Source organism: Pinus tabuliformis, chromosome 4_1 (assembly GCF_031772625.1).
Source record: "Pinus tabuliformis cultivar Carrire ecotype Pingquan chromosome 4_1, CPIR1, whole genome shotgun sequence".
Classification (NCBI taxonomy): domain Eukaryota; kingdom Viridiplantae; phylum Streptophyta; class Pinopsida; order Pinales; family Pinaceae; genus Pinus; species Pinus tabuliformis.
The window spans coordinates 216,423,935-216,447,723 of NC_142303.1; the positions used below are offsets into that span (position 1 = coordinate 216,423,935).

A 23,789-nucleotide genomic window follows, 5' to 3' on the forward strand; every position below is an offset into this window, starting at 1 on the left:
GAGACACATTGAACATGAAAATATGAGTGTTTGGCATGTGACACGATGACCCCCCCCAATAGGGCATGTAGGATCCATTTTATATATATAATTAATAGATACATCATATTACTCAAATTCTTATGATGATACAAATTCAATCATACATTATGCATACATTGTACTTATTACAATCATGATTCATCAATGATACAAGTTTACAACTTGTACTTACTACTACGTCAATGACGATAAATTGACAAACACACAAAATTGACCATAAACTGCAGTTTTCTCATTAAGTCATCAAAATCAATGTGTATTACATGTATTACCTTTAGTCTTTAAATCCCACTCCTCCATAAAAAAATGTTCAAAATGTAGTCCAAGATAACTAATATGAAATGAGAGAACACTGCCCAACTTTCACAAAAACATTGGTCTTTAGAAATTGTCCATCCATAATGATGAGAAATCACTTCCCTGCTTTGAAAAAAAACGGCTCTTTGTTTTCAAAAAACCCTCTTTTCACTTTTCTTTTTGCCCTTTTATCTTTGATGAAATGTTGCTTTGTTTTTAGCTTCTCATGCTTTAGAGTTGGTGGGGATAAGTAGGGTTAGAAAACCAATATTTTTATAATATAAAAATAATGGTAACAATCTCAACATTTTCCAGATTGCTAGAACCTCTTAGGCAAAGAAGGCATGACTCATGTGGTCGACACAGAGTTTATGCCATATAGATCGATAATGCACATGACCTAGTGGACTTGCAAAGCATGAGCCCTGTAAATAGTCTCCAAGAAACAAAGGCCGGGAAGATGCAAACAAACAACTTTAAACATATAATTAATTTCATTAAGCCTTAGATTATGTCACTTACATGACATGAGCACACGTGTGCGCATGCATGTGTGCACAGTGCACACACACACACATATATTGAGGTTAAACCTGACTAAGTGAAATAGTCAAAGTTGTTAGTTCAATAGTGGTGGTTTTTGGGCCCATGGTTTTGGTAGACCTTGATAACATGCTCGTGGATTGCATGTAATGAAGCCTCTAACAGGCTTGGGATACTCCATTATAATGTGCTTGGAGGTGGGCAGTATAGGCTCACTTGGCTGGGTTTGGCCAAGGACATGAATAGATCTATTGATGTTGGTTTTTCTGGAGTTGGGTTTTGTCAGGCCAGGCAGTAACTCCACAAAACAAAAACCGATTCGTATATTATTCCATAGGTAGGTCTTTGTTATATACAATAGGGAGTGACTACTCAGTTCATCTCCCGATGACTGTTCACATTCCTAATTTAATTATTTACATAAAATTCACCCAATCACAAGGATTAGGTGTCAACATTCCCCCCCTTAATCTGAAGGGATGTTGGTGAGTCCAAGTATCATTCTGAATCGTTCAAGCTTTTCCCTTCCAAGCACTTTGGTGAAGATGTCTGCAATTTGCTCATTTGTGGAACAATGACGGAGACGGATTGTTTTGGCCTCAAAATGATGTCGAATCAGATGATACTTAGTATTGATGTGCTTTGTTCGATCATGGAACTTTGGGTTCTTGGCCAACTTTATTGCAGAGGTGTTGTCAATCATGAGTGGAGTTGATTGTACTTGTTTTATCTGCAAATCTTCAAGAATTTTCCTGAGCCACACAATTTATTTGTTGCTTCAGCTGCTGCCACGTATTCTGCTTCTGTTGTGGAATCTGCTGGAATTGATTGTTTGCGTGATCTCCAGGAGACAACACCTGATCCAAGACTCATAGCATATCCTGAAGTAGATACCCCAGTTTCTTTGTCTCCATCGAAGTCTGAATCAGAGTATCCGATCAAGCTGAAGTCATCCACCTGTGTGTACTTGATTCCAAAGTCTTGAGTTCCCTTCAAGTACTTTAGAACTCTTTTTGCAGCAGACCAATGTCCCTCACAAGGCTTTTGCATAAACCTGGAGAGGATTCCAACAGCAAACGAAATTTCCGGTCTGGTTGTAGTTAGGTAGATGAGACTTCTACAAGCTGTCTATACTTTGTTGCATCCTCAAATTCTTTTCCTTCAATAGATGTGAGCTTTAAGTTTTGTTCCATTGGAGTAGTGAGAGGATTGCACTCTGTCATGCCAAATCTGTTCAATAGATCTCCAATGTATTTCTTTTGAGAAAGAAATATGGACTTTGGATGTTGGGTTACTTCAATGCCAAGATAGTAATGAACATAACCCAAATCAGTCATTTCAAAACTTTTCCCCAATTCCTTCTTTATGGATGCAATGTAGCTTTCATTGTTCCCTGTCATTAAAAGATCATCTACATATTCCACAAGATATACAACTGTTTTGCCAACTTTCTTGACAAATAAAGTTGCATCATCAAGATCAAAATGATTGAAATTCAGTTTCAGAAGATGCTCAGTTAGTTTTTCATACCAGGCTCGCGGTGCTTGTTTGAGGCCATACAAGGACTTCACAAGTTTGCATACTTTATGTTCATGTCCTTTCACAGCAAATCCTTCAGGCTGGGACATAAAAACATTCTCTTTTAGATCTCCATTCAAGAAAGCAGTTTTTACATCCATTTGATGGACTTTCCAACCGTTCTGAGCTACTAGTGCAAAGAGTGTCCGGATGGTAGCCCATTTTGCTGTGGGGGCAAAAGTCTCCTCATAATCGACCCCTTCCTTCTGTGCAAAACCTTTTGCCACAAGCCTAGCTTTGTGCTTGTCAAGTGAGCCATCAGCTTTATACTTGTTGTTGTAGACTCACTTGTAGCCAATTGGTTTGGTTCCTAATGGAGGATCAACCAGCTTCCAAGTGCCGTTCTTTATGAGGGCATCATACCCCTTTTGCATCGCTTCTTTCCATTCATCATGAGAAGCAACTTCTTTGAAGGAAGTTGGTTCAAAATCTGTAGACAAGTTCAATTCACAATCATAAGAAGCATCCATATCAATAAGTGAATTAGAGTCATCTACATCACCTCTGTTTTGTCGGTTTCAATTTCTGGTTCCTGTTTCTCCAATTTCATCAGGATGAACACTTTCAAGTGTCTTCGTCAGCCACTTTGGGGGACCTTTCTGAGATGGTCCAGGCTGCTCTGTTGATTGAGTTGGGACTGAATCAACATTGAGTCTCCCAATTCTATCAATTACATCACTTAAAGCATCATCCGTTGTTGGAGTTTCATGCGAGGGAGAGTGTTCTTCAGAAGAAGATTCCACATGTTGATCTAGTATAGGAATCCCCCCTTCAAGATGTGGAATCTGATTATCAAATTCTTGAAATGATTTTGTTTTTGCGAATCTATCCAAGCGATCAAGTTGCTGCTCAACAACATTGTCAGTTTTGGATGATTCAAGGAAAATTACATCTCTAGATACAACAAACTTTTTATTTACTTCATCATAGAGGCAGTATGCTTTGGAGGTGTTTGAATACCCTAGGAAGATACACTTACGACTTCTAGCACCAAGTTTGTTTCTATGTACCTTTGGTATCAAGGCATAACAGGTGGAACCAAAGACCCTGAGATGTTTTACCGAAGGAACATGTCCATACCACAATTCATAAGGAGTCTTGTTTCTTATAGCATTAGATGGACATCTATTCTTTATATATGCAACACATAGAACAACATCAGCCCAAAACATTATCTTTACATTTTTGAAGAAGAGCATGGATCGTACCATATTTAAGATTGTCCTATTCATTCTCTCAGCTACACCATTCTGTTGGGGATTATAAGGCACAATTTTTTGATGTTTGATCCCATGTTGGCGAAGATAGTTTTCAAATTCATTTGATGTGTATTCTTTTCCATTATCAGTGCGAATAGACCCAATATGAGATTGTGCATCATTTTCAATCCATTTATGAAAATTCTTGAATGTTTGAAAAGTATAAGATTTGTTCTTCAATAAATAAACCCAACACATTTTGGTGTAGTCATCAATAAATGTCATGATATATTTATTTTCATTTGCAGAAGGAACAGGCATTGGACCACATAAATCTGAATGAATGAGTTCAAGCTTCCTATGTGCTCTTGAATGTGAATCATGAAAAGACTGTTTGCCATGCTTTCCTAGAATGCAAGCATCACATTGCTTAAGTTTCCTAGGAATTGTAGGCAAACCAGCAACACCATTTTTCTTCAATAAGCGGAGACTGTCATAGTTTAAATGTCCAAATCTAGCATGCCATAATAAACTTGATGGAAGTGTATCTTCTTCATGATGAGAAATATATGAGAAATGTTGTGCATGAGCAGATGTTCCCTGCAGTTTGAGAAGCCTTGCTTCTTCTATTCCCTTCATGACAAGTGAGTGGTCAGATGCTTTTCTTACCTCAAGCTTGCCATCAAACATATGAATGGAGTGACCTTGCCGACGGATGTGGACCAAGGACAACAAGTTTCTCTTGAGCCGTGGGAGATATAGAACATGATCCAGAAGAAAGTCTGGAAGACCAGGCAGTTTAAGCCTGATTGTGCCAAGCCCTGATGGCTTGATTTTTGATTGATCTGCAAAGTATACTGCTCCATCAACATTGTTAGTAAAATCTTCAAAAAAATCTTTTCTATGAGTCATGTGACAGGATGCTCCTGAATCAAGCAACCAATCATTTTTCCAGGAAGCAAGTGAAGCATTAAACAAATCTTCATTTACTCCAATGTTACATTGTGCCTCAACATAGTGAGCGGATTCAGGTGCTTTACCTTTGTCTGTATCATTAGTTTTACCTTTCTGTTGATTCAGGGGCTGTCTTCTTTCCAAAAGATTCAGAAGATTCAGGGGCTGTCTTCTTTCCAAAAGCTTTCTCTCTTTCAGCAAACTTTTTCACAAGAGAGTCAAAGGTTATATCTTTGAGATTTCCATTTGCTTGCAAAGACTCAAGATAATTGGAGTAAGTAGGATAAAGTGCCTTGAGAAAAGCAATAAGAAGGATATCCAGCTCAACCTTAGTGGAACTAATATCATGCATTATAGACTTTACTTCAGATGCAAGAGTAAGAGGATCATTATTTTGCAGTTCAAGAGTGAAGAGTTTAATCATGAGTTGAACAACTTCAAGTGCAGAATGTGAGTCATAGAGTTCTTTCAGCTTTTGTAAGGCTTCAAAGGCAGTTGAATATGATGAAATATGGTGACTCACCTCTTCATTTACAGATGCTGCGATTAATGCATAGGCTTTGCTGTTCTTGTTTTCCCAAACGACGAGCCCTTTGTCTGAGGTACGCTGTACTGGGTCATTGTCTCTTTCTCCGACACACACTCCTTTCCACAACTCATTGAAGATGAGGGTGTGTTTTATCATTCGGGACCATTCAGGATAGTTCTCCTTGCCAGTGAGAACTATTCCTACCATGGATATGATTGAATGCATTTTGTAAAAAGAAAAATTTTGTTGATAGAAAAGAATACTTTTGCCAATATACAGTAAAAATGTACTCAAAAATTTCTGTGGGAAACGATTTTGGTTGTTTAATTCATATCACAGTCAATAACCAATCATTCACCGTGAGCTCTACAAAGTTGGAGCAGCAACGGCATCAACCGCGAGCTCTACAAAGTTGGAGCAGCAACGACATCACAATTTCAAGCTCTGATGGCAGACATCTCATGTAATCTGAGAATGTTTTAAACAAAACATTAAACATCTATATTCTAGAGTTGTTGCTTACAATTTGCGGCAACATAATAGTAGAACTAATGAAATCTGCAAAGCTCACTGAAAAGACTAAAAATCACCATAAATCCCTTTGATTCTCTAGACCTTGAAGCCACGATTGTTTCTCTTACCACGAGCTATCTCAAATTTCCTACCCTATGATCGAACATATGGTTTAGTGTGGCTGTGCGGAACACCTGGTGCTCTTCCAAAGTGCCTGACAGCCTCATGATGGCTCTTGGGGCCACGTAGCAAGACTTCCTTCCAAAGTGCTTGACAGCGTTAAAACATATGGCAGCGTTAAAAAATATGGAACAACGTTAAAACATATGGGACAATGTTAAAAAATATGGGACATCGTTAAAACCAGGAGACACATGCTTGAAGTGCCGACATTGGTAGGTAGATGGAGCTTACGGTTTCTGCTGGAGGCAAAATTCCGCTCAGATTAGTATACAGTAGGACAGCGATCAATATACGCTGCGTTCTGGTGGCTATGATTCCATGAGAGGGCAACGATAAAATAAATGCTGCATTTTGGTGGCTATGATTTCATGAGAGGGCAGCTATAAAATATATGCTGTGCAATATTTACGAGGATATTGACGTGAGTCAAGAAACAGAGAGACAGTGAGCTGAAGAAAAAAACTTAAGAGCAGGAATACTAAAGGTGTCACATATTTGATAGCCACTAGTATTTCGACTGCTTGAAACAGAGGGCGTTCACTTAAAAACGCATATGACAGAGGGCGCAGATAATGTCAGACTGTGGAGAGGGCAGTGGACAGACTCCACACAGGGCAGTGGACAGATTGCAAGACAAGATGCAGAAAGGAGTTACAAGACTATGCCAAAAATGGAGCTGGCTCTGATACCATGTCAGGCCAGGCAGTAACTCCACAAAACAAAAACTGATTCGTATATTATTCCATAGGTAGGTCTTTGTTATATACAATAGGGAGTGACTGCTCAGTTCGCCTCCCGATGACTGTTCACATTCCTAATTTAATTATTTACATAAAATTCACCCAATCACAAGGATTAGGTGTCAACAGGTTTTCCTGGAAAAATTATGTGTCATGATTAATGTGCTGTTGCCATGGTTTTTATTTTACTTATTATTATTTCTCTTATATTCAAAATTTTTAATATTATACTGGAGCGAGGTTGGCCTGGGCATTTCTCTAATGATGGATTTGTTATTTGCATCTGTTGTTGATAGATTGAGATGTCACCATTGACATGTTTCCCACACTTCGTGAATATGTAGTCATCAAAGACTTGTGGTAGCCCTCATAATTGCTCGTATGGAGGTTTCGATACTAACTTAGAGGAAGAGCTTGGATTTAGGACTTACTTCGTATGGGGAGAAACCATGAAAAAGCAAGGTAGGTAGCATGGATGACAAAGGGAACATCACTCTAACAAGGCAAGAGGAGAAGAAGCCCCTGGATCGAGGTGCTCACATCAATTTGAAGGATAAAGGCCAATATGTGAAGAAACTTGATTGCTAGACACAAGTTTGGAAGCTATTTGCATCTAGTGTTGATAGATTGAGATGTCACCATTGACATAGTTCCCACACTTCGTGAATATGTAGTCATCAAATACTTGTGGTAGCCCTCGTAACTGCTCATATGGAGGTCCTGATACTAACTTCGAGGAAGAGCTTGGATTTAGGACGGACTTGTTATGGGGAGAAACCATGAAAAAGCAAGGTAGGTAGCATGGATGACAAAGGGAACATCACTCTAACAAGGCAAGAGGAGAAGAAGCCCCTGGATCAAGGTGCTCACATCAATTTGAAGGCTAAAGGCCAATATGTGAAGAAAATCGATTGCTAAACACAAGTTTGAAAGCGTTAAATGAGAGCCTGTCGTGGAGGGAAAGCATACATGGTGTGACGCAACTCCTGCAGCGATGGAACAATTGGAGGAATGATGGATTTGCTATTTGCATCTGTTGTTGATAGATTGAGATGTCACCATTGACATAGTTCCCACACTTTGTGAATATGTAGTCATCAAAGACTTGTGGTAGCCCTTGTAACTGCTCGTATGGAGGTCCTGATACTAAATTTGAGGAAGAGCTTGGATTTAGGAGTTACTTGTTATGGGGACAAACCATATAAAAGCAAGGTAGGTGGCATGGATGATAAAGGGAACATCACTCTAACAAGGCAAGAGGAGAAGAAGCCCCTGGATCGAGGTGCTCACATTAATTTGAAGGCTAAAGGGCAATATGTAAAGAAACTTGATTGCTAAACACAAGTTGGAAGCGTTAAATGAGAGCCTGTCGTGGAAGGAAAGCATACATGGTGTGACGCGACTCCTGTAGCCATGGAACAATTAGAGGAATGATAGAGAAATCAGGGCAATTCAAGTCCTATGGTCGTCCTCAATATAGTATGGAACCTGAAGTTTGTTGTAGTGGTGATACCAGTACTCATCCTCAATAGTGATATAAACCCTAACATGCTCGATGAGGTTTGGGTAATGGGCTATGCCTGTCAGTGCATTTTGTGCATGTTTTGCATGTTCAAGGAGAGTGGACCAATGGTGTAGACGATGGTGATATACACAATAGTTAAGCATCTCAGCAAATGGCTTGAAACCCAAATTCTCTTTTTCGTGTTGATTTGTGTAGCTTGGGAGGTACTCCAAGCCCTAGGGTTTGGGGTTTGGAGGGAAAAGCGCCACAAGAGTCACTTGTGGGCTTGGAACCCAAGTATGGAGTTTTGCACCAAATCATGTTTTGGGCATTTCCATGAACACATTTATGCATGAGATGGCATGAGATGATAGAGGGCGAAAAGGAGAATCCAATGCTTCGAGAATTGTCGAAGTTCGAATTGTAGGAGTGGAGATATGAATTTTTGAAGTTATTAAATGGGTTTGCACATGAAGTGTCAAGGTCGGCATAAGGTCAGTTAGGCATGTGACAAGTTGGAAACCCCTTATGGTGACATTTTAGAAGCCCCTCTCTTTGGTATAAATAGAGGGTGATATGTGAGGTTATTTCACATCCATTTGTGCAACACACAACAAGTGACAAGCTTGTAGAAGGGAGAAGATAACTCTGTTTTGGGCTGCAGAAGTGAAGGACAGACCAACAAGTTTCAAGGGCTGTTTCTAGGGCATTTTGAGGAGGTCGAAGTGCAGGAAGGAAGGCCGAGGGCCTGTTCTTGGAGGTCGAAGCAAAGGAGAGGAAGTATGGGCTGTTTGAGGGCCAAGTGGAGGGGAGGCAGACCCTAAATAGGATGTCGTAGGCCTGTGGTGGCTTGCTGTAGCAGGCCGCAGGCAATATAAGGCAAGCAGTGGTTGTTAGTAAGGGCTAGACTGCCCAGAATCACAACAATAAGGGTCAGCCTCCTAACAAACGGCAACCACACTCCTTAACAATAGATTTGGGCAAAATTGAATGCTGGATATGGGACTGTAATGATGCCCTAACCAGGCCTATGTGGAAGCATAGGAGTGGACCTCAAACAGTGTGTTGGAGATGTGTTGGATTTGAGATTTGTGGATCAGTTTTGGATCAGATTATTGGGCAGCGTGTGGGAGCCAATTTGGAGGCGTGATTGGGTGATCGTGAGCCTTAATCGGTACATATCTTGTAGTGTAGTATTGGGTGCCATTGATCTGGTGGAGGGTAGTGTGATGGCTACCCAAAGTAGCCCTAGACAAGCTATCTTGAAGTGACGAAGAGGAGCTAAAGGTTGGGTGAAGTTTGGTGTTGAAGTGCAGCACCTTGATGGACAAAGGTGACTACTAGCCTGGCAGTTTGGAGCTCGGAATTAGGCCTACCCAGAGAGCAGATTGGATGAGCCCGTGTACATGCTATAGAAGTGACTTGCAACAGTGTTAGGTGTTGATTTCTGGCAGCATCACATGTGCTCCAAGTCTCAAATTTTGCAAGGAGGCTTAGGCACATGTATTCCAAAGAACCCAGAAAGTGTTTTGGGAAATTCCACCCAGAAACAGTTTTATTAAAATAATTAATTATTTTTAAAGGACCCCAAGTCTAAACTTAGGAAAATAAAATAGTTAAGGGTATTAATATAAACTGTGGGTGTAACTTCTAGAAGAAGACAAGGATTAAGCATAAATGATCTTAGCCATTGATTAGCTTCTAATCTGGGCCGTTGAATGTCAACGAGGAGATTATTTAAGGAGGCTTGAGGGTCACTTGGAAGGACACACAGAGAGAGTTCAAAGAATTGATTTTTTGAAGCAAAGCAGTTGCTGGGAGATTTTCGATAGTGAGTTTTTGCAGTGAGGGGCAGGGATAGTTGGGTTGGAGTATCTTCTCCATGACCCATGATCAACAACAGAGAGGCAAAGAGACACCAGGAGGAGGCAGCGCAGACCTAAGAGGGGTTGACGTGGGGCCAGAAGGGCTCACGCAAAGGCAACACAATCTTCCAGTGCAGAAATCCGAAATTTGTGGGGGAGTTGAGATTTCTGAGCCGGGAGGGCTGGAAACTGCTCCAGGGGACAGACGTTTTCCAGTTGCGCTGACGCAAGGCCTACGCAAAGATAGTCGGGGATAGTTTGTTCAGCTGTCGGAACAACAGGAATTGCCGGGTAGAGTGAGGTAATCTCACTAAGTTTTTCTGCTAGTTTATTTTTCTCCGTAACTGGATTGACGGAAGGGCATCCAGAGTTGTATTTAGAAACTACTGTTTAATATTATAAAACCCTTAGAGCTGCTGCACCGGTTTTCCCGCATTGGGTTTTTCCGGGGAATTTGTCCAAAAAATACCATGTCACTTGTTCTTCTTTCTCTATTTGTTCTGTTCTTGTTTTGGGCAAATTAATTAATTAAGTGAAGGCTGCAGTGTGTTAGTTTCGATATTTGTTGTAGGAAATAGTAAATAATTTGTTTCAGTATTTAATAGATAGGAGAAGTTTAATTAGTTGCTACAATAGGTGATTCGGGTGGGATTCTCGAATTTTCACATTAGGTGGCAGCCTTCCTGGAGTCTTGACGTGTTGTTCTTTGAAGGACTAAGGGGCAGCTAGTGAGCAGTACGAGAGCAAAGGACCTATAGGACAAGATACGACATAGAAGCTGCAACGAAGTTTGTCATTGTATCTTTTATGTCATAGACTGTTGTATTATTCAGATTTGGTTAAATATAACAAAGATTGGATTGTACATTATTGTACAATATTTGTTAAAAATTGTGTATATTGGTGCATATGTGTTTTATTGCTTTATATTTTCCGCTGTGCAAAGTAGTTTATGGTTGAGATTCTCGGTTTGGTAGCGTCAATGATTTTAAGACTCTAACCTAGACCCAAGGTCGTGGAAATTCAACATTTCGATCTCGACTTCACGAAGATCCAAAGGTGGTTGTCGAGATGCTTGGGAAGTCCTACATCACATCATGATTTGGACGTGGCATTCAACTGATTGAGGTAGTGGCTACTTCGATCATGACTACGGTCGTGGGGATCATCGAATGTGAGCATGAACAATGGTGCAGGTGCGCTGGTCAAGGCTGTGGAGCATGGCGTTGGTAGGTGGGGTGCTCTGGGTTGGTGTTAAGCATGAAATCGATGTACAAGAAGGCATTGATTGCTTGGTTTGGAGATGAGTGTTAAAATCTATGATTATTTAGGATCAACCTACATGAAGTGTGGGCTCGCGGATTTGAAGAATCTACTTTGTGGAGTGCATCACTCGTGGTTTGCTTCAAATTGTTGATTGGAAGTTTTTAGTGGTGCAATGAGTGACTTATGAAAGAGAGATATGCACAATGTTATCTTGGTTGAAATGGTTTGGTTTTTTGATAGTTTGTGGATATACTAACCATGGTAAATAGAAAATATATATATATATATATATATATATATATATATATATATATATTATAATGGAGTTGAAAATTTAATTACATGTAAATGAGCATACCACTGTAAGACTGGGTAAGGCATGCATACCCGGTAAAGTCTTAATGTAGACCTAGGTGATAGGGGGGGAGTATATTGAATTCACGATACTTTATTTATAGACTTTGAGGGGGGTAGGGATGGGAGGTGAGTGGTGAAGGCTCACTTGGTTGATTAGATCGGACTCGGTTAAGGGAAACCCAAGTCAAGTTTAAAAGGGGGAATATTAGGTTAAACTTGACTTGATGAAAGAGTCAAATTTGTTAGGTCAATAGTTGTGGTGGTTTTCGGGCCCATAGTTTTGGTATCTCATGAAGTCAATTATAAAGGGAGAATGTTAGGTTAAATTTGACTCGGTGAAAGAGCCAAAGTTATTAGGTCAATAGTGGTGGTTTTCAGTCCCATGGTTTTGGTAGCTCGTAGTATCATGTCCATGGATTACATGTAATGAAGACTTTAAAAGGCTTGAGATACTCCATTATAATGTGTCTGGAGATGAGTAATGTAAGCTCGCTTGGTCAACTTGGCTGAGTTTGGCTGACAACATTAATAGATCAATTACTGTTGTTTTTTCCTAAGTTGGGTTTTCCAAGACAAATCATGTGTTTAGAATGTGAAAGAAATAATAATAAGTAGAATAAAGCACATGGCAACAACACATAAATCATGACACACTATCTGTCTTGGAAAACCCAAATGTGTGTCTATATATATATATATATGCGCCATCTAAATGAACTAAGGGTATGTGATTCTCAATTTATGTGTTGTCCACAAAGTGATGTTATAGGGATAGCTATATGGGTATCTCAAATGTCCAAATGAAGGCCCATCCTCCAAATATAAGAACTTTGTTGTAATTTGTCATTACTATACCCCAAACGCTAAATGATAGCCAATTTGTGAAACAACTCACCATAACTGTTACCAAAACAAAATGTCATACTCTAGTGCCTTAGAGCCCCCTTTTTTTTAACAAAACGAGCTTCTGTTAAGTTTCAAAGGGACATGTACATAGATAACTAGTTTTCCTACAACCTGAAGTTCTCATTAGGGTTACACTCAACCATGTGATACAATACCAAAATTGGCATCTATATACCATACTATGAAGTTACTTATAAGCCTTGATTCTAGACTTCCTGTATGACTTAAGAAAACAAAACAATAGGGCTTCCATTTCAAAATAGCCTGCTTACAAAGTTACAACATAAACCCCTACTAATTTCAGCTAAGAAACCCAGAACAAAGAGCACTACATACAAGATAACAACCCCATTAAAACTATTCATTTATATCACTCAGGAGGTCAATGACTTTGTTCATCTCCTGGTTTTAGCCTTCATTTTCTGTCATCAATGGGGAGTCTCCTGTTAAATTTCCATGAACCTTTGCAACTACTTAGATGAATAATTGAAAACTGAAACTAGTTTGTTGAAATTTGATGGTTAAAAAAAGTTTCTTGCAATCTCAACCTGGTTTTAATTTCACCTTATCACTCCCATTCAGTTAAATGTCCTTTCCCATAAACATACATTCAACCAGTGTTTTTAAAACCGGAACCGGTGACCGGACCGGTCCACTTAATGAACCGGTTTACCGACCGGAACCGGTCTAACCGGGACTGGTTTGGTCTAAACGAACCGGTTTTTAAAAAATACATTAAATAATTAATTTTTAATGAAACAAAACTATTTTTAAGATGTAAAACCATGATTCCAAGCCAATAGAGACAAAATATGCAAAGTTTGCTCATTTATATACCATGCAAAGGTGAATATATCAAAATGGCACCGAGTGCAATACATATCATCGACAAAATAGCAAAATACATAAGAAATGAGGCTCTAAATGGCCTATAAAGTCCAAAAACAATGCTGCAAGCTATGAGGCCATTGGCCTACTACAAGTCTATAGTGTACCTCCATAAACTACTTTTTTTTAACTACGAGCAACTGTTTATGGTCAAAGAAAAGATTGAGAAGAAGGTATGGTGATGTTACTTTGACCCCCTGAAAGATTGCTTCTATGCAATGAAAAATAGAATGGAAGTTGTTTTTGGAATCTGTTGAAAACTTGAAACCTTTTCCTAAATCTGAGTATGCAAGGTGAGGGGTATATTCATGAGCTGTAGCGATCTTTTTTAATTGGGATTCATCTTCTTATATTGGACCATGTACATTTGGATTCCTCATAACTGCAGTTATGTTGAGTGTGATCTGTTCTGAGAAGTGGGCACCTTTCTCAAGGAGCTAGTAGTTATTTTAGCAAGAAGAAGAGATGGTTTTACTCTTTGTTTTCCCATAGTAGAATACTAGAAACCACCTGCAAGCATTTCCATATGTTGGAATGATAAAACCTGTTCATACTCGACATGAACCTATGATACTCGGATCAAATAGATCAAACTCGGGACAAATCTTTCAAACTAAATCATGAATGGTCAAAAGTGGTTCACGACAGTCCCACAAGGTCAAATTTGGCCACACTCTCCCGCGTTTTCCAATTCTTTTAATGTCATGTAACATGGCGCGTATGCTTTGAGTTTGAAGTCCATAAAGGCACAAGTCAAAAATATAACTAATATAGTAAAATACTAAAGGCCATTTCAGAAATATAACTAATATACTGAAAATTAAAGACTACTTCAAAACCATAACTAATTTAGTAAAAACTCATAGCAGACAGAGTCCTCTTCTGAAATATCAGCAGAAAGAATATTTGAGGAAAGAAATGTGATATAATTGTGAACTCTGTACTATATGGAAATATCAGCAGAAAGAAAAATGGTTAAAGGATAAAAACTGTATTATGTAATTGCACTTCAGTTTGTCTATTGCGTGCCAGCTCAGTTGAGGACACCATGATCCCCTTCAAGAAGAATATTGGACTTCTGCCATGGCGCTGAGAGTATAAAAAACAATGATTCTAAATACAATCATTTCAAAGATAGACAACTCCAAACCTCTTACATGCAATCCACAAAGCCACTTCAACATCAATCCAATACAGTCCTGAAAACAGTCCAAACTTCTAATCCCAAAAAATTGGAAAGCAGGCCACTGCTGGACAGAGCATCCAAACAGTTAATAAGACAATCTCCATCCATCAGAAGATGTCCATAGATCAGAAAACATATAACTGTGGGGCTTTGATGACTAATTCAGACTTATCTATCAATTTTTGAAGCATACTCAATTTGGAGACATAAGAAACAATGCTGTCCATAAACCGGCCGGTTTGCTACAAACCGGCCGGTTCCGCCCTAAACCGGCCGGTTTTGACCGGTTAGGGCCTGTTTTTGGGCACATAAGGTAATAAACCGGGTTTGTTAGGCCGGTTCGGACCGGCCAGGCCTCCAACCGGCCGGTTAGACCGGTTACCGGTTTTTGTGGCCGGTTTTTAAAACTATGCATTCAACATATAGAATTTTGGAAATGAAATTTTCAGATTAAAACACATGGGACTGTCAACAGATGCTGAAAATAAATATTGACATAAACAGACTAGCAACACACATATAAATACACAGATTTTTGGTCAACTTAGACCCAGGCAAAACCTTTCAATCTTCTCCAGGGAAAACATGTTAGAGAGTTCTTCAAATTTATTTATCTTTCAAGTTCAGGAAAAATACATTTGCAGACAAAACAAAACAACAAAATACAGCTTATCTCTTTAGCCCAAAACTCCTTGAAAACCATGCCCACTTTGCCTTGATTTCCATGCCCACTTGAAGCTAAAAATATGTACTGTACGAATACGTCTGTACAAACTATACTATACGTATTTTGTATGGATTTCCGTACCATTGTACAGATTTTTTTTTTTTTTCAAAATCTTCTCTCGAACGACGTACAACTCACAACATTCAATGCTATTCGTACTGTACCTTATGTCGTCTTTTATGCCTTGATTTCCGTGCCCAACTTTGCTCAGAAATCACTCTTTCAGCTTGCTGCAACAAATTTCTCCTTCATAACTTTTCTCCATCTCTCAGCCTCCTTTCTCCAATCTGCTCATGAAGAATGGATGCAGTCTCTCTTTTCTTTTCCCCCTTTTGATTCCCTAAATGACTTTTGGGCAACCCTAAGATCTAATGGCTCAGATTCATTTAGATCAAGGGATGAGAATAAATGTGGATTTAATTTTCACTTACTATTTTTTAACTCACCCATTAAATAAAGTACCCACATTGTACTTTATGTCTAAAGTCACTGTTCCATTTATAATTTAACATTGATTTTACCACTTATAAAGTCACTTTCACTTTATAAAGTCACACTTAGGAAAATAATTATTTTGGACACTCCCTAGGTAGAGACTAACCCATGTGAAACCACTTGTCCACGGTACTTTAAAAATCAACATAGTTAACTTTCACCAAGATACAGAGCCTCTTAACAACTTATAAGTAGCGTAATAAATACACAAAGATAAAAACACATGCACAAATTGACACACTTATTTTCTCAGGAAACCCAATAGGGAAAACCTGCTTGCTTGATGTGGCTATTTTATTGATTGTTCTTGAACACTTAGATATATTACAAAGCAATCTGTGTCCTTGAGAAAGTGTTCTGTTTCTCTCTTAAATCTCAGCTAATACAATTGATCTTGGCTTGCCTTGATCACTACTTGACCTCGGTTCTTGCACACAACTAGTCCTCTGTTGCCTCCTTGACTTTCTCTGCAAAACCTGCTCTTCTTGCTTCAGTTCTACTCCTCCTTCCTTGTGCACTTGGCCTCCTTAATCCTTGCGCTGATGTCCTATTTCTTACGCACTTCAAGCCCTATTTCTTAGCGCACTTGAGCTCCTATTTTCTAGGACCCCAGCTCCACACAACCTGTGCACAACCAATTGTCCTAAATCCTAGTGCACTTGTGCCTCCTATTCTTTAGGACACAATTCTTGTGCTCGACAATCAAGGCTCTCTCTCACAAACTTGTGAACTCTGTCTTGTCATAAACCTTTGTGCACAAAACAATTGCATTACCTTGTTCCTTCGTCCTCTTTATAAGCCCAATTCGAACATGCAAGGAGACCCAGTTCTTATTTTAGAGGTCGAATTATGATTGAGAGCTAACTGATAGTTCTTCTCGTCCTTTCTCCAATCAACACTAGAGTTCTTAACTCATTCTCTTTCTAATCAACACTGGAGACTAACTTGCTCTTCCTTCAATCAAGACTGAAAACTAACTCGCTTTAACAAAACTGCTAACTGCCACCTCATTCTGTAGTCAATCTGATGAATATATCCAGTTAACTGAAGCTCCAACTATGCACATGCTAACTTGATGATTATTCTAGTAAATTGGAAATAACTCATCCTAACTCAAGTCTAACTCATGAGGACAATTTGAGTTCTTCACTGCTAAGGCACAAGCCAGAAGACCTTGCTCGCTACATTTTCAACACTCCCTCTTAGCGATGAAGGTATTTCTGGAAGAACCTCGTCCACCTGGATTTGTCTTCAACACTACCACATTCTTCGTTGTTGCAGTTGCTCCCTCTGAACTAGAAGACTGCCTTGCTTTCTTCCGCAGAATTTGATTTGAAGACCTGTTCTTTCCAACTATGCTCTGCGAGTCTATCATCTCAGTCATAAGTGCCATGTACCTCGTGTACCTCTGTGGCTTCTTACTCTGCCTGAATGTTGTACTGGGAGATCCAACTCTCTCCTGATCCCCCTTAAAGAACTCGTTTGCCCACCTGGCTCGAACTCTCCTTGTACTAGGAGTCACTGACCGAGTGGCTGCCTTCACTCACCCTAGTCTTTTCCCCTCATCATCTTGCTAGTCAACCCACTTGCCAACTAGCCGAGACTCAAACCAAGATTCTGGTTGAGACTCCTTTGGAGCTCTATCTTGCTCTCACTCTAAGGACTCCCTCAGAGCTCTGTTCTCCTCCAACCTCATGTCTCTACTCTGTGCACTACTTGTCTTGCTACTCAAGGCTGTGCCTGTCTCTACCTGGAACTTGTAGAGATTATTCATCCTCACACCTATCTGCTTCTTACACCCAAAAGCTAAGTGTTGGAGGTAAGCCTTACCTTTGCTTGATATCATAACCCTTGTCCTCAGGGGTAGCTACTGAAACAAGATTTTGCTTTAGGCTTGGAACATAGAGGACATCTTTGAGGGGATTACCTTACTCCCTCTGAAAAATGACAGTACCAACTCCTCTAGTTGCATACATGCCATCATCTCCTAGCTCAATTTGAAACTGTGTCCTTCTCCTTCAGATGGCCGAAATACTTCTTATTCTTGATCATGTGGAAGGATGCTCATGAATCAATATACCATGCACTGTTGTTTGCGGAGTTTTCCATGCAAACTATCAATGAGAAATCTTTCTCGAATTGGGTAGAAAACACATCTACCTCCATTGATGCAACTACATGATCCTTACTGGACTCCTTCCGATTAGGACACTTAGTGGCATAATGTTCAAACTCATGGCAATGGAAGCACTTGATCTTGCTCAAATCCTTCTTCTTCTTCTTGCCCTTCTGACTGGACTCAACCTCTCCTTGGCCCTTCTTGCCCTTGTCTCTACTACGTTTGCTTGCAAGGGAAAAATTCTCCTCGTCCTTTGCTGGAGCTTCTCTACCAGCTTTCCTCCCTCTCTGGATTTCTTCTTGAACACAATCACTCCATAACCTTTCCCAACTAGGAATATTCTCTTTGCCACTTACTGCATCTTGGAAACTATACCAAGACTTATGGAGTCCCAGAAGCGCAAGACTCACAAGGTATTTTTCTGCTACTATCTCGCCCACACCACTTAGCTCATCCCGAACCTGAGTGAACTTTGAAAGAGATGTGATGATGGGCTCTCCTTTGCTCATTTAGATACTTCTCAGCTTCTCTTTGATAACAAGATTTTTGGTATCATGGAACCCTAATGCAGATCTAAGATGGCTTTAAACATCTCATATATAGTGTTCTTCTCACGGAGATAACGAATAATATGGTCTTTGATCTCCTCAAGAATGATCCTCCTCGCCTTGGTGTCATTCTTGTTATGCTAGGCCAACTATTGGGCATCTGTAGGTGGCACTATTTGCTGCTTCACAAACTCTAGCACCCCATTATCTTCGAGCACCAAAGATATCCACTCCTATGCATTGAATTTTGAGGCTCCCTCTAAACTGTGATCTATCCTTAGTCCTAGGAACGCCATACGGCCATCCAAGAAATTGCTATGCTCTTCAAACTCTAGCGCAAACCTTGTGCTTGATTTGTGTTGTCCACTAACTGGTTAATTTGGTGCTACTCTTTATATTGATCTCTGCTTTGATACCATGTTAAATTTCCATGAAACTCTGCAACTACTTAGATAAATAACTGAAAACTGAAACTAGTTAACTTTTACCAAGATACAAAGCCTCTTAACAACTTATACGCAATGGAATAAAAACATAGAGATAAAAACACATGCACAAATTGACACACTTATTTTCTCAGAAAACCCAATAGAGAAAACCTGCTTGCTTTATGTGGCTATTTTATTGATTGCTCTTGAACACTTGGATCTATTACAAAGCAATCTGTCTCCTTGAGAAAGCGTTTTGCTTCTTTCTCAAAACTAAGCTAATACAATTGATCTTGGCTTGCCTTGATCATTGCTTGGTCTCGGTTCCTGCACATAACTGATCCGCTGCTACCTCCTTGACTTTCTTTGCAAAACCTGCTCTTCTTTCTTCAATTTTGCTCCTCCTTCCTTGCCCACTTGGCCTCCTTAATCCTTGCACTGATCTCCTATTTCCTAGCGCACTTCAGGCCCTATTTCTTAGCGCATTTGAGCTCCTATTTTTTAGGATCCCATATCCACACAACCTGCGCACAACCAATTCTCCTAAATCTTATTGCACTTGTGCCTCCTATTTTGTAGGACACAATTCCTGCGCTCCACAATCAAGGCTCTCGCTCACAAACTCGTGAGCTCTGTCTTGTCACAAACCTTTGTGCACAAAACAATTGTATTACATTGTGCCTTCATCCTACTCTTTATAGGCCCAATTCGAACATGCAAGGAGACTCAATTCTTATTTTAGAACTCGAGTTCTTATTGAGAGCTAACTAAGAGTTCTTCTCGTCTTTTCTCCAATCAACACTGGAGTTCTTAACTCGTTCTCTCTCCAATCAACAATGGAGTTCTTAACTCGTTCTCTCTCCAATCAACACTGGAGACTAACTTGCTCTTCCTTCAATCAAGACCGAAGAATAACTCACTCTAAAAAAACTACTAACTTCCACCTCATTTTGTAATCAAACTGATGAAGACTTCCACTTAACTGAAGCTCCAACTTTATGCATCCTAATTGAAGTCTAACTCATGAGATTCACTAGCTAAGGCACAAGCCAGAAGACCTTGCTCACTGCATTTTCAACATCTCCAGCCAAGTGGGGAATGTCCTTTTAGAAGTTTTCCTTCAATCAAGACCGAAGAATAACTCACTCTAAAAAAACTACTAACTTCCACCTCATTTTGTAATCAAACTGATGAAGACTTCCACTTAACTGAAGCTCCAACTTTACGCATCCTAATTGAAGTCTAACTCATGAGATTCACTAGCTAAGGCACAAGCCAGAAGACCTTGCTCACTGCATTTTCAACATCTCCAGCCAAGTGGGGAATGTGCTTTTAGAAGTTTTGATGACTATGGATTCATCTTCCTTTGCAATCATTTAGTCCTCAATTCAATAGGCTGTCAGAGCCTCTTAACAAGAATGTAAAATTAACAATAAGGAATGGTTGCACAAATTTACATGATGAGGCAATCTGCATGATAAAAAATTAAAAATGGAGCCCACGTATAACAAAGGTACCAAAATAAAATGTTGCGTGTCCGTTGCAGCTAAACATCATGCTAGAACCAACCCATGGTGGCAGCGCAATTGGTGAAGTCGTGTCATGTAAACTATGTGATTCAAGGTTCAAATACCCCTGATTAACCCACATTTGTGGAAGGAGTGTATGTAGGCACCTAGATGTTACAATGTTATCATAACTGGCCCGGTCAGAACTGTATGGGAACCGGTAACCAGTTAGAACCGGATAAGAACCGATAAAAAAAAACTGGTCAACCTAATGGCAAAAACACATAAAATACTCAAATTTTAAATAAAAACATTTATATTCTTGTGCATCCATATGAATCCAAACCATTTATACACAAATAAGCAAAAGTTGTCATTTATATTGCATGTAAGGGTGCACATAGCCAAAATTGCACCTAGTGCAATCCATCTCTAAACAAAAAATTCATCAACAAAGAGGTCCTAGATGAAAAACAGGTCTTAGATTGGTCTCTGGCATCCAAAAAAATCATGATACAGCAAATATCTACATATCATCAAAATCTTTGCCTATATTGGGATTTTGTCATCAAAATAAGATAAGATGGAAAAATCTTAGCATGTCAAGTCAAGATTTTGTTTGAGTGATGGGTACATTTTTAGTAGCATTATGATAGAGGAGTTCAGCAATCAATGCCACTAACATCGAGGTATATAGAGGGGTTGGTGCTCTTGATTAAACACTAGTTCCATACCCTCGTACATGACAAAATCCAATGGAAACATTGCAATCCCTCCAATCCTGAAATCCTAAAAAACAGTTAAGTCTGCTGGATTTTGAGTGGGATCTAAAATTCTATTTTCTCCATATGAAATCCAATGATTTCGGAACCACTCTCAAACATCCCAAGTCAATTAATGGTAATGTTAAAAATCTAAGTAAAAGTGATGAAATTTTCATCACTTTTACTTTAAGAATTTAACATTACCATTAATTCCATAGCATTAGTAGGGTAATATGGTCAAATACTAGGCTTCCGCAGTCATAAATCATTGCTTCTTTTTAAAAAAAATTGCGTACAAAGGGTCCTTGGTAATATTGTACAAAACTGGCTGGTTCGGTACCAAACTGGTAAAAAATGGTCTGCTCACTGGTCCAAACCAGTTTTGCCCTCCAACTGGTTGGATTGTCTGGTTCTGACTGGTTTGGTCTGGTTCTGATAACATTGAGAGGTTATAGTGGTAGTGGTCAGAATTGACCTTGTGTCACATGAGCACGAAATGGCCGATTCCTCTAGTTACCAAAAAAAACAGCATGCTAGAACCATTAAATACAGCACTGACAAAAGACCAAAAAAGTACTGAGATGTATATGCAAGAGGTCCTTGGGGTGAAAGAGCTGATACCTCAATTTCTTGGTGAAAATAAATGTAGAGTGCAATCATACTTAATTTCCCTCTTCTAATCTAGGTTTCTGCTCCATGCAAGTTGCTGCACTTCATACAAAGTCACTATGCATTCTATTTTCTGTTTCCTGGCAGGCTATAGAAGACAAGTTCCATTAGGATACATTCCGAAATTCTACTGGACCACAGGTAGTAGTTCCAAAATAGTAAGCTGTCAGAATATGTAGTATGTACTAGTCAGTAATCACCACACTCTCTCTGGCAATAATTGCAAACTGCCCTTTTGACATTCCAAGTGCTGCCCTTAATTCTGTACTACCTTCTTTAATTTCTCACGATTCACTCACATATGTAAATTGCTATGCAAAAAATAAGGTTTCCTGTTTTCACATTCTTAAATCCATTATACATGTAAAAAAATTAGCCAGAACTTACTCACAAAAGCTATTGTACTTTACCTTGGTAAGAGTTGCTCTCTAATCGCATGTGCATGTATTTAAAAAATGTGCAATAAATACTAGTATTTGAAGAAGAAACAGGATGATATGAAAAATGATCAAGTGGAGAGTATACATATTAGTTTCAAGCCCACCTCCCTGGACAGCTTTATCATTGAGGCAGTGCATGGGACCTGCCAGCACGGAGTATAATCACCAACTGCCCTCATAAGGACCCGGCTGTCTTGGGGGTTGACTATTGTGTGCAGGCACATTCTAATTTTAATATGATCCATCTTTCTTCTGACAGAAACATAGTTAAATATTTTAAAACCAGAATGGCTACTTGTGCATGCGCAGTTAACGTCTTTCTGTTAACCTTTACTTTGACTGTAACAATTTTGTGCTTCCTCTTGATAAATTGTAATTGTTTTCCTTTGTGTTTTTTTTTTTCAAGCTAACAATTACTATTTCTTATTTAACAAAAGCTGAACTGATTGTATGCGTGCAAAATTTTGAAGGTGTTTGCAATGCTGGACAAAACAATTTGTGCATTATCAAGTGTATTTATTGGGACAAATGGATCCACCTTTACCGATGATATAATTAGACTGAGAAGAGATTGGGGAACTGCCTCAACTTGTGACGAGCATCTGTGCCAAGGTGAGAAACCAAATTTCCAAGCAGACTTGCACTGAGCAGGAAAACTATATAGCGTGGAAACATCTATTAAGAGAGTTTGTTGAACCATTGAACTCTTGAATTGTCTTGTGGATTCACTGAACTTCTGCTTCTGAGGTGATGGGTGTAATCTCAATATCAATGGGAAGCAGTATTCTTCTCCATGTGTTGTATATTATTTTAGGTGATTATGTGATTGTTTCTTGAAGGTCTTGAATTCACATGTTGTGAAAAGCTAACTCATGCTTTATTTTTATTGGGTAATGTGAACAAATCATTCTGCATTCTTGAGTACGCAGAAGTCATATATCTGTCATATTCATGTGAAATGAAACAGATTTTTATCTCCATATCAATGCTCTATAAAAGAGGCATTTAAGTTGGCTCACAGATTTGAGAGATCTTCATTTCAAAAGCATGCTTGGTGCTTGTAAATGTTCTAACTGCGATTTCTGGAGGAAGCAAAAACATGAGGAGAATTTTAGAGTCAGGATGCCTCTTACCAGTGACAGACCTAGCATTTCGTAGAAATATCCTCCAATTATGAATTAATATTTTGATATTTTATGGATTTTTCTCTTGATATTTTCACTTTGACAATTACTTATGTTTCTGTTGGCATTTTACAAATGGGAGGTGAGTTACCTAGACTTAAATCTTGGAGCAGATCTCTATTTGTTACTTTAACTTCAGTGTTCCTTCAGCATGAATGTTTAAATTATAGTTCAAAATTATAGCCAAACTTATTCTCCAAGGCTATGTACAGACCCAGTAAATTGTTAGCTTATGTGTTCTGAAAGTGTTTTCACCTAGCTAGTGGAGGGTTTGTAGTTCCCTATCCCTTTTTATTTTGGTAGACATACATTTGGAGAACTTAATGGATGTATGCTTTTACCTTGGGCTCAGTGCTA

At 39.1% G+C, this 23,789-nt stretch overlaps 1 protein-coding gene across 1 annotated transcript in view; it reads left to right on the forward strand.

Annotated features, from left to right (window-relative positions):
* The window catches only part of LOC149175007 (O-fucosyltransferase 5-like), a 68,613-nt gene extending 45,135 nt beyond the window's left edge, over window positions 1-23,478 (forward strand). Inside the window, exon 3 of the mRNA XM_089419484.1 lies at window positions 22,719-23,478. Coding sequence (XP_089275610.1) covers window positions 22,719-22,895 — 177 coding nt within the window. The 3' untranslated portion in view covers window positions 22,896-23,478. The remainder of the gene's footprint in view (window positions 1-22,718) is intronic.
* The last annotated feature ends 311 nt before the right edge of the window (window positions 23,479-23,789 follow it).